A 14,840-nucleotide genomic window follows, 5' to 3' on the forward strand; every position below is an offset into this window, starting at 1 on the left:
GCTATAGGTCTCGATAGCCGGGCACCATCAGCCTTCTTCACCACACTTACTTATGCACACATTCGTCTTCAGAGTTTATGTGGGGTAGGTGGTCACACAATGATGGTTTTTGTTCTTTGGTGTCTGCTGCCTGGATCGACATAGTGGCTGCAACAAGGGGCTCAAACACTTTAACAACGGTGACAGGATGGTGGGGACTGGTTCGGTTTCCTTCTGTTGTACGGAAGGTTGCACTAAGTCTGAAACTACTTGAGGGCACTTAACAAGGGCAAAAGGGAGTCACACGGGGTTGCTGACAGTTAACCAGTCAACTAACATGGTCTGGCCGCCGTGAATCGGACTTGACTGAATAACAGCTTTTCTGGGTTTGATTAATATTCTGAGGATATGGAGCCCTGGTGGCACTGTGGTTGTGCATTGGACTGCGATCCAGAAGGTCCCCAGTTTGAAACCACCAGGCTCCTCACGAGGGAAGATCGGCCTTTCTACTCCCCTTAAGAGTTAGCTTCGGAAACGCTTATGGGCAGTTGTACCCCGTCCTATACAGGGTCGCCGTGAGTCAGAATGGACTCGACGGAAGTGCGTTTAGTTAAGAACTGGCAGCAAAGGGCTTCGGGATGGTTTCACAGACTTTGTAGCATGTGGAGAAATAGGTGTCTCAGGAACAACCCTAACATTCATTCCAGGGGTGGGGCGGGGAGCACTTGGCACCCCTAGATGGGTCTCTAGGAAGTACTTCAGTCGTGTTTCTGAGCTTCCACACAGGGCACAGCTGCTAAGCAAGTTTGCTATGGAGAAAATCTCTTCCCTGCATAAGTTAAATCCTTTCTGCTAAAATTTGAATGAGGAAAAAGGACAAGGATATAGTTTGAAAGTCTTAATACCATTTTGTTACAGAAGTCACCAACTATGAAAAAAAGAATTCCTCCGACACCAGTTTCAGAAACAATTTTGCCGGCAGCATCTCCCAGTTTATAATTTCGTGGTAGCAACAGAGTCACAAAAGCTAAAACAGAACTGAGATTTTAAAAAAGGAACAACCCCCCAAAATCAAACATCACCCTTTTGATGTTTAATGTCTTTTATGAAAGTAGTAGTCATCACATTAGAATTTTTACAGGCCCTCTGACTTGAAGAATAAAGTATCCTCACTTTCCCAGGTTTTCGTACATGTTCTACTGTCTCTGAGCTGCGTTGGGGCTCTTCTCATCGTCTCTCCAGTGTTGCCAGCCCCCAGCCTACGCTCTCAGGGCTGAATTCTTACCAGGAGTCTCTGGACACATCCAAAAGCAACATGCAGTTACATCATTCTGTGGAAGGAGGGAGGCGGGGAGGACTGCTATCTAAAAATAATAAAAGGTCCCATTTAAATTAGTAAGTTACCTTGACAAGTGTTCATTTTACTTTATAATAATGTAATTCTGACCCAAATAGAGCTCTTGTGAGCTTTTAAGAGATTGTAGCTCACACACGAAGGGCAGTAATTCAGATATTTTTCTTTCTTCCAAGGGCATTTAGAGATCAGTGTGATTGTAGTGCCAATACCCTATGGAAACAGTTTTATTTGGAAATTCTGATGAGATTTTCAAAACCGTTAAGCTCTTATTTACATTTATTGCAAGACACATAATATTTGTTCTTTTAAAGTATTCATCTTCTTGCTATTTATTCTTCACTTGATTTCATAGCCCTGTTTGGGTCACTATGATTAGTTGCTATGGAAATGACCTCCTATGCCACTATTCTAAGAATATGACTTTAAATGAATAATATCAATAGCAGACATCGAAACTTACTAGAAAAAGGAAATCTAATCAGGAAAGGGGGCAGGAATCCTGAAAATCATTACCATGGCCAACTTTTCTGAGATTTTTACGATGTGCCATCTGCTTTTAAAATAAGTATTAAATGAATTTGAAGGTGTTAATCAGCTATCTACTTCCTCAAATTCCAACGTCACAATGGAAATTAACACCACGCATAGAAAAGTGAATGTAAAGAGATGAAAATCTGTCAATTTCCTAAATTCAGAAATGTTCTGCTTCACTAGCAAGATTAATGTCAACAGGATTTTGGGGCTCATCAAGGAAACAACTTTGAAAAACATACTAAAAATTCTCTTTAAAGATGGAAGAATTTAATATTCCAAAATGTTTCTCAGGAATTTAAAAGGTCAAGCCTATAAACTAGCAAGTTGAACAATAGACGAGAGCCAGGGAACCGTTAGATGAGAATTCCAGAATGCTAAGAAGAAAATTTTCTTGGGTGGACTCTATAATTTGTGGCTTGAATAAAACTTTTGAAACATTCCGTTACTATTAAAATTCTCACCATGAGAATATGGCTCATATTTAACACATTTTAAATGCCTACAGAGTCTCTCCCTAAGAGAAATGTGAACACTTTCTTCTGCCGAGCTTGTTTATTGCCTGGAAGTATTTAAGAATAAATGAACAGGCCCAACAACTAGGATATTATCTCAAAACTGACACTCTGCTGGGGAAATCACTGATACATTTTCTATAACAGCTTGTTAATTATTGGTGTAAATCACTGTCACATTTACCTACATAATTTCATATCAGTATATCTATACTGACTCTGAATTAAAGCCTAGATTTTGCTAAATGTTTTATATATTAAGTGTTTCCTATACTCGTGCCCTGCAACCAGGATCTAGGATCCAAAATGTCTTTGATGGATTTCTGCCTTGGCGCTGGCAGTGGCTTGGCTTCGACACTGGTTTCAGGGTCTGTGTGCCCCACGGCAGCTACACCATGTTTCCTGGGAGGAGGGGGTTTCCCAGGAGCCGCCCTTGGTTTCTGCAGGTGAGGCACGAGGGTGGACAATCTGGCATCCGAAGGTGAGGTCCGAGGTGGATTCGTTTTCTCCATCCTGTCCTTGGCCAGTTGTTCGCTGTGGGGCTGCGTTTTTAAGCTAAACGGAGGCTGATCAGAAGGCGGTGGGGGAGCTCGCCTCTTTTTCCCTTTCCCATTCTGTGACTGATCACTCTGGGGAGACAACACCTTCTTCTGAACCACCAGGTGATGATGACCATCAAAGAGCGAGGCCCATCGAGGGGGTAAGGATTCTTCATGCTGACCAATAAGGAACTGCCCATTTGTTTCTTCAATTTTCTTTTGGATTATATCAGTTAAACTTTCAAGTTTCATTGGAGAATCAATGCCTACGAAAATTTAAGGAACAAACACAATGGGAAAATTCAAAAACAGCATACCTCAGTAAGTTATTTTTGAAACAAATATGCTAATATAATGGTCATCAAAATTTTAGACTAGTATAAGCAATTAAACGTTTACTTTAAAAAATAAACCTATCAGTAGAACCCCAAATTAGGGAGAGCCTGCTTGCTCCACCTACACACACACACACACACACACACACACACACACACAGTTCTTTGATTTGGTCTGTCTGCTTGTGCTCCTGGTCCCGGGAGCTCACTGGGCTGCTAACCACGAGGTCAACAGTTTGTAACCGTCAGTTGCACCAACGGAGAGAGATGAGGCTTCCTATCCCCCTCAGGAGCTAGTCTCAGCCGTTCAGAGAGACAGTCCCTCTTCTCCGTCACGTCGGGATGCGTCAGAACTGACTCCATGGCAGGGACTCGGTATAGATTCAGTATTTGTTAGGAAACTTTCCCTAGATTTTAAAACTTATTCTGACTTCCAGGCAAGCCGGACATAAAAACTAGGGCTACCAGTAATTGGATGAGTATTGTTCGTGTAAATCAGCAGTCTCTGTTAAAAGGTACCATTCCCTCAAAACAAAACAAAAACAACCAAAATCAAAACCCCAAGGAAATAAGCGTGAAACAAACAAAAACACACCAAAACAAACAAAAACACACACACACCATGAAAATATATAAAGTTCTGAGACCATGGAGATGATAGGGGTGTAAGTTGAAATTTTCCTTGGGAAAAACTATGACATCGGAGATGTATCTTTTTTTAAGCAAATCATTGGTATTTTTTTAATGTGTAAAAAAACCAAATTCATCATTTTTCACCTAACATTTTCAAGCCTATGTAACTACAGGTACCTGGGAGGCAAATTAGACTAGAATGTATCAGTGGCTTGTGCTTGTTCACAACACTGAGGCAATCCCACAAGGATAGGTAAATACCCTTCAACGTGTGAAACAATGTAATATTAATGAGTCTAGAAATTTTAAATTTCCTTACGTATTAAACTTAACCACTTTTATTTGGACAGAGATGAAAGCTTCCATTCGTTAATATTCATTTACCAAGTCTACTTAAAGAAACAAATGTAATAACATCCAGAAAAGTGAACATGACTATATTTTAGAATTTATAAGCTTATATTTTCTGAACTTTCATCAGCTCCTCAGCTAATATTTATTTCCACTGCACCTTTATTCACTGTGAAGCCTTAAAAAATGTGTTTGATCTTAAGCATTCAAACCATGAAAAATGTGTATTCATTAATTTTGTATTAATTCATCTATTAAACATGAATTCCTTAGTCTATAATCACAGTCTTTTTTCATTCATTTTGACTGTGCCCTGAAAATGTTAGCATTTTCATGTCATTAGAATAAGCTGCTTGAGTGTGGACAATGTTGTTTTTGTTACCCTGCAGCTTAGAAAGACAAACCCCACTTACTCATATCATGGTAGACTGAGGTCGCCTCTTTTGTTAAGAACAAAGGTGGTTTCCGTGGCGACAGAATCTCAATTTTCATAAGTTCTTCACAACAATGCTTCCATTGGCCTAGGAAACACAGAAAAAGCTGGCTAATTTAAAAAATAAATGTGAAGATAGATATTTTATTTTCAGTTGATGAGAAACATTTTTGGGGGGGGGGTAAGAAAAGTAACTGAATATATAAACTACTACTTTAGCAAATTAAACACAATCTAGTCCTACCTCTAATTTCAAAGTCCAAGACAAGGCATAAGGGTACTCTATTTAAAAAATAAAATTCTATGTACAAAAATTAAAGATCACCAGGCTATTAAATATCCTATATTACTAAACAGTCAATAATTACTTAAAATGTCAATTTATGGTAAGGGTTTCTAGAAGTTCTTTTCTTTCTTTCTTTTTTTAAGTTAAGATAACATCTAGTGTCTAAGAGCTGAAAGATAAAAATCCCCTAAAATAAAATCACATATAAAAGAAGTAGAAAAAAAATGAACGGTGGCTTTTAAAAATGGCTTTAACTATAAAAATTTTAAGAAATATTGCTTATTTAACAATGACTGTCTTTAGGATGGGCATCAAACTTTTTTTTCATAATTACCTAATTCTAGAAAAATACTGTATTATCACTTACAGGTAGGTTTTCTAGAAAAGTCTACCACTATTGATACAATTCTGAGTCTAATTTATTTTAGGAAGGCTATTTTAAAGCCATTACAAATTTAAAATAAGAAAAAAATTCTCTTAAATAATTAATTTCAAATAGTAATTTAAATAAACATGAGAAATATTAATTTTCTTTTAAATTTACTGCTTTCATTTTAAAACAAAACTTTTAGATATTTTTCTCCTGATTGGATGCCCCAAATTTTAATCTTTCACACTTATTGTGGCCCTGCATGAGAGAAAGCCACTATAGTAGCTACTTCTATCTATAGATTACATAGCACAAAAGTCGGTTATTGAGGTTCCCCATTCTTATATCTCATTTACACTAGTAGAATAGTAAATGTAATACATGTGTGCCTTTATAGATTGATTTATCACCTATGACTTTATTATGTTCTCAATCTTCATATTTAATATTCAACGTAATGAGGTTTCCCCGGCTAAAAATGAGATATTTCATTTTTCTTTAAATGATCGATCCATTTGGGTTGTTTTTGGTCTACCAATGAGTAACATATGTATGAATGTAAAATTCAGCACCTTAAACAACAACTAACAAAGAATAGACAAACATTCCTTCCAGTGTGTTTTGTTACAATGCTAAATATGGACTATACATTTATTTATTTATAAGTAAAAATTTCAAAAAACCCATGCAGCAACTCATAAAGGGAATAAAACCTTCAATACAAGTCTTCAAATGCTGCTCTCCAGAATTAAAATCTAGGAGAATCTGAAACCGGATCTTACTCCTCCCCTACACTTCCTGTTAAAGATAAATATGTAAGAGCTAGATTTTGCTTCTTGGAAACATAAAGCAACCTTTATCTAGTGGGAAAATAATAAAATATTTAAGAATAACAAACATCTCTCTGTCACATTCTTAGACAAATTATTAAGTATGGTATTTTCTCTGCATTGATAGATGAAAGCTTTTCATTGTTAAACTGGTAGCAGAATACTAATCATGTTGAAAATTGGGATATAATGCCACATTATCCTGTGTGCTACTGAAGTCAGAGGTGCAAACGAAGCATGTTCTCTGGTAAAAGCTGTACAATGGAAACATTTACTTTTGCCACTGAATAAATTAGTATGCATAGTTAAATGTGATAGTCAGTATGCTAACATGAAAACAAAGGCTCAATATGAAATATTAAATGGCTATATTTTACTCACAAAACAATGCAACATTGAGGATGTTGCCTACAATACTATTTATTGTTACAATGTTCCCAGTCAAAATGAGCCATCATGCGAAGCTGATAACGGGACTCTATCTCATTAAGTTTGGGGGGAGTTAATGTCCAAATTCTATTTCAAGTGGCTGTGTCTTGGACCCATCACTCCTAAAACCATTACTTTTGATCATTCTTCTTAGGTGTTGGCTAGCTCTGCGCTCAAACACGATTCACTTCCTTCTTCCTCACCGTCACGGCGTAGTCCTTCTGTTCTTCTCTAGGCTACATAAACCCGATTCTCTCAATGTTTCCTCAGGATGCTATTGATCGCGTCTTCCTGGTTTTCCATTCTTCAAGTGAGACCGAAAAATTGAACACTGGTCCGAATGCAAATTACTCTTTGGTTTGCTCTATCTTCTATTTGAAAGGCACTCTGGTGGCACTGTCAGATAAGCTCTGGATTGCAAACCACAAGGTTGGTGACTCAAATCTAGCAGCTGCTCCAGGGGAAAATTACAGGCTCAGAAACCCTACAGACAAGGTTGTTATGGGTTGGACTCAACTTGATGGCAGTGGATTTGGTTTGGGTTATCTTCGATTTTGGTTGGCACAATGTACATGGAACCAAGATTATGGATATTACACCTACCTACCAGTAGAAGGGTGAAAGATTTTAAAACACAAGTCAATTTTTAGTTTAAATGCTTCCTTCTTGGCTCCATCTCTTCAAACACACTGAATGTTGAAGTGTAAGAACACTTTAGATACAATTTGTACTTTGAAAATTAAATAGATAGGAGGATTTTATCCAAGAAGCATTAAATACTAAAGAAATAACCAGACTTGAGAACCCAGTTGTCATCACTTTCTTATTACTTTGACAGTACAAAAAATATCATGAGATTCTTATCCCTCTACCTCCTCAGTTAAGCAGGATAAATGGTTTCACATAATCTAGAGAATGCAAACAGGAGATCGCAATCAAGTTGTAGCTGATAGCCAGACTATACTGTTTCTATATTTCTACCTTCATTTACCCCCTTCCTTCCTGCTTTTATGCACATAGAAATTATAAAATACCAGAACAATTTCTAAAAATAACTATGTTTGTAAGACCCGAAATCTGAGCATTTAGTAAAGCAGTTAGCATTTTTGTTGTGATCAACAAAAGTTAAGGTCAGCTGCTATGTAGTAAATTATACACTTTGAGCCACTGAAAATTGAAAACAAAGAAATAGAGTCCATGAACATTTTTTGCATGTCTACGGAGAGTAGTTAAGAAAAAAGGGTCCTAAAGAATTCAAGAATGCCAGGACTGGAGGGAGTCCTCTGATTGCCTGTAGAGAACTGGAAATCATCTCAGGCCTCAGTTTTCTCATCTATACAGCAGAGAAAAAGAATTTCTGCCCCCACACACGGGTGTTAGGAGAAAGAAATGAATCCATCTAGTACATCCAAGTAAGCCATGCCTTTGGCTCCCTTACTTGCCCCTCTCCTCAAACTAGTACTTGACCAGGACAAAGGTCAGAGAAGACTTGTAGGAGCTGCAGAAATAATTTTTAACTGTTAGAATTGTAGGAGTTGCAGAAATAATTTTTAACTGTTTGGAAATGGCTGTGTTGGAAAACAAACAAACAAGCCCCTCCAAACAAAGTATTTCTCTACTTTGTGATTCTACAGGAAAGCATTCCAAAGACCTGCATGTTGGACATAATAGTAGGCTCCCTTTGTTCAGAAATAACCTTTGTTATTACTTTACATTTCCAATATAAAGTTACATCTAACAAATCAGGTCTTAAGTTTATTGCCAAGAAAGAAAAATAACTGCTAAAATTTTAATATTTGCTTGATGAAATATCTCCTTGAAAAATAAAATTAGAACCCCACATACTTTATACACTAGAACATGATTATCACATTGTTTTTATAATCCATGCCATTGGATTGATTGTATTATTGAGACTGAAAAACCATATGTGCAGTTAAAAAAAATCTCTTTGGATGAGGTCCAAGATGATATTATAATGAATCTGCAGCTAACAGAAGGTTACATAAAAATGAGGCTCCTCTGAACATTTCAAGATTCAGCATCCTGGAGAAGTTTTTTTACTTCTCAAATGGCTCCTTATCCCTGGGATAAAACACATTTCTTAAAGCTGTTAAAAGCTAGTATTTTGAGAAAATGTCGCTTGATTGTTTTAGGGGCTTCCACAACTTAAATGATAAACAGAGCTGCTAGGAACTCACAGGGCTACTAAACACCACCGTCAGCATGTCTTTGGGGAGCAGTTTGAGAAGAAAAAGAGCACAGAGACAGGGATGGTAGCCGACCATTTTGTTAAAAAGCATCCAAGAAAATCATCTCTATCCAACAGTCAGGTTGTAATTTTAATATTCAGATTGCTGTTTGCATCTCTTCATGCTACCAAAACATACTGCTTACAAATCCAAACATCTACTTACACAGATCAAAGAAATGCTGCCAGAAGGCGTCCATCCACTTCTGCAGATCTTCTTTACTATCTGCTGAAAAAATCTGAGTTATGCCCTGTCCAGCCCCAGGGTTGATGACAGAGAAAATATGGATTCTTTTCTTGGCATCCTTGTCCATTGCCCGAATTCTCGTTTCCTAAAAATTAGGACAAAATTGAGGTTTTACAAGAGAATATTTCTCTAATGATCAAACAAATGTTTTATTGCTTAGCAACCATATTTATACCAGAGGTAATTATAACATTATTGCTGATCATTTGAAATTTAAAATGTGTAATTTTGAGAATTTTTAATATTCAAACTGAAATCTAGACAGTTTTTAAAAAGCGTTTCTTATTAAAAAAGCTGAAGTAATGTTTCAACGCATGCTACATATTGCAGTTATGCAAATCACATGAGATTAAAATATAACCTCTGTTTTGATCTCAGTTCAAGTGGGAATTTGCTGTCTTTTATATACATCTTAAAATTTGTAATAAAACAAGTACAGCAATGTCAAAATTATAATGTGGATGAAATGTTCGCTATATTTCCAACAATAATAAAAAATCAGTAAAAGCATATTTCTTATTTTAATATTCATGTACGAAATACAGTATTATCAGTTCAGGCAGTAAAACCATAACTTAGTGTTTACTGCAACAGAACAGTTAGGCTTCTTCATTAACATTTATTTTATATGTAACACTCATTTACGAAGCTCATAACTAAAGATCCATAAAGCAATATCAACTCTCGCAATGATAAAATTCATGATTCTTTAAAATGATGCAACCAAGACAAAGATTTCATTCCCGTTGACTCAGCCTTTTTTACTGACAGGCACAATGCATGGCATTGTGATCACACTTAAAGGTGTCCACATGTAGGAGACAGATGTCTATTTCCATGTTACATACAAAGGAAGCTACACCCCATGTAGTTTAGGCTAAGGAACACTGGGAGAGTGGGGAGTTTGGAATGTAAATAGATGCCATGCACAAATAGATTAGGTTGCCTGACTTATTTTACATTTTAGAGCAGTACTCTCCAATGGAATATAATGCAAGGTTCCTACTCAACAGAACATTTTCTAGTTAGTGGTAGTTTAAAAAGTAAAAAGAAATAGATGAATTTTTAAGATTATATTTAATTCAGCATATCCAAAATAGTATTTCTTTAAAACTAATATTTGATTGTGTTTTGGGTGAAGGTTTGACACAACATTTCGGTATGCTGCACAAAGTTGCAATAGAAGTGCGATCCCTTGGAGTGTCACACAACTTAAGGATGGGAGCAATCTTAAGAGATAATTAGCCTATCCTGTCATTCTAGACGTGTGAGAGTCGTCGGTGGATAATGGGGCTTATGGCCAGCATTTTAATTTTACCATAATAGGGTCTTTTTACATTCCTACGAGTTGGTAATAAACCTTGTGAATTAACTCTTGTAAGTAATTATTTATACAATATAAAAATGCTGCCCTAAATGGTATCCTTGGAGGCTGAAACATGTAATCACCTCTTTAAATATACAGCTTATTATCACTAGCAGAAAATGACTTAAGCTCCAAAAAAATCATTGATATGTTGTCTTATCTAATTAAAGGCTGTATCATAGAGGGAGTAGGGCTGGGGATGGGGAGGCCACCCTTTATTGCTGTATTAAAAAAAATCTTATTGCTTAAATTGTATTTCCCTCCCCCAACCATTTTAATACACATTTCTAATGACTTTTCTATATAGGATTAAAATGAATTTGACATTTATGAAAATGTGACTTTTACACATGGAAATGTGTATTTAGCATAATGCTAGGGTATCATTTCAAATGAAAATGGCTACACAGAAAATCTGATGAAGTGAATCATTCATATCCTTCAAAGAAAACACAATGCAACAATATACCGTATCTACTCCAGTATAAGCCGACCCACATATCAGTGGAGGCACCTAATTTTACTACAAAAACTGCATTAAAAATGTGCTGAAAAACTGGGCTTATACACGAGTATATATGGTACTCATAAACACTACGTGCTCCATTAACTCTGATAACCATATCCAATTAAAATTTTAAAATGTGAAAGGTTATGAAAAAAGTACAAGTGAAATATAAAACATTTAAATTTTATATTTTATCTCATATAATTTAATGGGAAGCTTTTAATTAAAAGGTTATATGACAAAGAAGAGATATCAATAAAACATAACAAATGGTAAATTCAAAGCAAAGTTTCTTTTAGGTTATTAATTATGCTTTTTTAGGTTATTAATTATTCTAAGTTAAAACTCTATATCACCTCTCCATTTCCGTGGATAACGGAAACTTACTAGACCAGAAGTAGATTTATGAATTTAAAAAATTATATATTTTATATGATTTATAAACAATAAAAATCCACTACGGAATGAACCCTCCTAATCCTTAGGTCAGGATCCTCTGTGCGGTTCAGCTGGTTTATGTGCTTGGATGCAAACTGAGAGGTCGAGGGTCGGAGGCACCAGAGCTGCCTCAGAAGGCCTGGTGCCCACCCCTGAAAGCCCTGTGGCGCACAGTTCTATTCTGACCACACAGGTCACCGTGAGTCAGGATCAACGAATTCCATGGCAAATGATACTACTTTTAGCCTTAGCACCCAGACTAGGAGTATTATTTCTTTCTAAAGAAATTCTAGATCCTTGGAAAAGTGCCCAATTCCCATCCTGCGTTAGTCAATGTGTAAGATGATCCTAGGACATCTTGTCTTGCCCCAAATCAATGATTCGGAGGGTATGTCAAAGGGATTCAGGAGTCAGTTTGAGCCTTCATGAACCTGCATCTTTGCCAAGAACTGAGAAGAACTTTGTGGTGAGAATGAACATTTCTGAAAGTTTCATTCAAAGATCCCATAGAAGAATTTGATCAAACAGGGAAAATATAGAACAGAATTTCTAATCCTCATGGAGTCTAGACTTTCTGGAGCCATGGAAGGCGGATGAATTATTGCCTGAGATAATCTTTCATACATTTTACACCAAAATATTCACTGAAGTCTTCCTAAAATTGAGCAATAGCTTTGCTGAATTAGGGAAAATAGTCTGCCTTCAGCAATACGCTCTTTTAAGAACTGTCTGTCTAGGATCAAATTAACAACAGCAATTCAAGGGATTCTAAAAGAACTTTGCGGGCAGAGAATGTAAGTTAATGAGGGAGGTAGAAATCAGAGGGAGGAGGAAGAGAATGGCTGTTGTCAGGTGCTCTAACTCACAGTGACCGTGTGCACCTCCCTCACAGCTGTTCTGTCTGAGCTCAGCGTTACAGCCACTGCGTCGGTCCAAACTGCTGAGGGCCTTCCTGTTTGGCTTCCCCTCCCTCTAGTTTCCCCAGCACGATGTCCTTCTCCGGGGACTGGTCTCTCCTGACAACATGTCCAAAGTAGATGCCACAAAATCTCGCCATGTGTAACTAATGCCACTGAGTTGTACCTATAAAAACTAAAGTATTTTTGTTGTACATGTTCTCAAAAATAAGATATAAAGAAATCATTTTGAGAAGCTTCCACTAGTAAAGGTGAAGCCACCTGAGGATCAGTAAGGGCAACAATAGAAATATGTTTGTACACAAAATGCATTTGAATTCATAAATTCATAATGTTATTTGAAAACCAACTCATTGGTCACTTGTAAAGGATTCTGGGGAAGCACCTGATTGCTAGAAAAGCTGTAAGTAAATACCAAAGATTCAAGCATTTATCCCTGTCTTCCCCATAAGGCAGGACAATAGTACCTCAGCATAACCAAATAGCTGGTGAAGCAGAAGCAAACCTGCTAATTAATTAATGAATCATGTTAAAATAGCATCATTCTGAAGTTCCTCATGAAAGAAAGGCTCTAACCTATGTTAACATCAACAGAAGACCCAGATTTATCACCAGTCTCCCAATAAAAGTGCACAATACTTCCAACGAAGTGTTCTGACCAACCAACCTGAAGCTGATTTAAAAAATATAATAAAACAACAATCTTCAGCAGAATCTATACTCTAGAGCACCTGTAAGATAAATGGCCCAGTTTCTTCACCAATAAATGGGAGGGAGTAGAGGGAGGGTGAGGGGCAGGGAGAGAAGGGACACACCTTACTTGGATCCTGATTGGAAAACAAACAAAGCCTTGCTTAAAAAATTATGAGATTGGGGGAAAAAAACGATATGGTCTCTGGAATTTCCTTCCAAATAATTCTCGGGTAGGCATGTGGGTGTACACAGCCAGGTTCATTTATATTCTTCTAGTAATTTCTTGAAATTTTCTATGGAACAATTTAAAAATAAAATACAAGTATAAAAAAAGGTGTAAGTCCACAAGTGCCTGCTTTCTGATCTATAATGCAGAGATATGTTTATTTCATACTCAGTCACAAACATGTCATAAGAATAACTGAGATAGCACCTGTGAAAACATGTCAAGTTGTTTGAAAGCTAAAACAACTCCGTTAAAGTCCTGCTTAATCAGAGGTGAAGACAATTAAAATGATGGCTAAAAAGCAAGCTTCAGATCTTATTTACTTTAATAACAAAGAAAGATTGCTTTCATAATTATTTAACACGAATGTTTGAAATATATAAAACACGAACATAAATTAAACCAGCATTAGGTATGATTACTATCAGTTTGATAGAATTATTTTTATTTTCTGTCAATAAAATCAGGGGCATGCGAGAAAGGGTGTTTAATGAAGTTTATTTTTGCTGTCTTTAATGGGATACCATCTGAATAGTTGCTATGTTTCAGAAAGTAAGTAGACAAAAATAACCAGGAGAAAACCCAGGGTGCTCTATAGTCATCTTGTTTTCCAGGTCCATGATAAGCATAATTGCTAAAAGTAATTTTGAGGCAATTTCATACAAGGCCATAATATAAGGTAGTGTTTATTGACTGCCTTAGGATAAATTTCATTATTAATTAAAATGCAGTGATGTATAGTTATCTAAGTCAAGAAAAGGCTATTGATTTCAAAGGCCCACACTTCTCTTTCTCACCCTCAGCCCCCACTGACTAAAGCTTTGGCTAATAAAATGCTTTCTACAATGTATAGGCAATTCAGTGGCTCCAGTTAAGTACCCATTATTGAGAATGTCTTGCTCAACAACATTCATAGTGAAGGTTTTTTGAAGTTGAAGCAATCACTTTGAAGTAAATCACCCTTTCAAACTTGGATTGGAAAGGGGCGGGAGAAGCTTTCAGGCTTTTCTTCTCTTAATGTGACTATTTCCACAGATGGCTCCCTATGAAAATTAATGAAGTAACTTCGCTTTACAGGAAATGCTATTGAGGACAGAATTAGAGTCAGAGAACAGACCCTGTGATCAAAACAAACAAACAAACAAAAACTCCAGAACTATGATTACTATACTTTAGAAACGGCAAAATGTATACTTTCACATAACTATTCAAGTAGCATTAAGCAACACTGCTATTATCTAAACCATGAGACAAGATAACCAAAAAAGAACCTCTGATTTCTATGTAGTGTTCAACACTTATGCATAAAAGAGATATTAGAGTCGCACCAGCAATGGAAAAGTACTAAAATCTAAAATAATAACAAAATAGTTTTACTTGTAGAGCTTAACTTACTAGTGTTAAATATTCTTAAGTGAGCAAGGAGGTCATCATTGCATTCATCAATGGCTTCCTTAGATTATATAACACCAGTTCTTTTTTTTTGTTGTTCTTTTTTTTTTTTAAATTTAAACATCATTTTATTGGAGGCTCATACAGCTCTTATAACAATCTGTAAATCAATTGCATCAAGCCTAGTTGTACATATGTTGCCATCATTATTTTC

General features: G+C 36.4%; 1 protein-coding gene across 1 annotated transcript in view; it reads right to left on the reverse strand.

Moving 5' to 3' along the window:
* Positions 1-1,830: 1,830 nt before the first annotated feature.
* Positions 1,831-14,840, reverse strand: part of RTKN2 (rhotekin 2) — a 67,067-nt gene continuing 54,057 nt past the window's right edge. Inside the window, exons 10-12 of the mRNA XM_013004221.3 lie at positions 9,006-9,171; positions 4,654-4,761; positions 1,831-3,187 (exon numbers count right to left, since the gene is read on the reverse strand). Coding sequence (XP_012859675.2) covers positions 2,640-3,187; positions 4,654-4,761; positions 9,006-9,171 — 822 coding nt within the window. The 3' untranslated portion in view covers positions 1,831-2,639. The remainder of the gene's footprint in view (positions 3,188-4,653; positions 4,762-9,005; positions 9,172-14,840) is intronic.

This window comes from Echinops telfairi, unplaced genomic scaffold, assembly GCF_000313985.2.
Source record: "Echinops telfairi isolate 266 unplaced genomic scaffold, ASM31398v2 ScPeMD7_70;HRSCAF=299, whole genome shotgun sequence".
Lineage (NCBI taxonomy): Eukaryota > Metazoa > Chordata > Mammalia > Afrosoricida > Tenrecidae > Echinops > Echinops telfairi.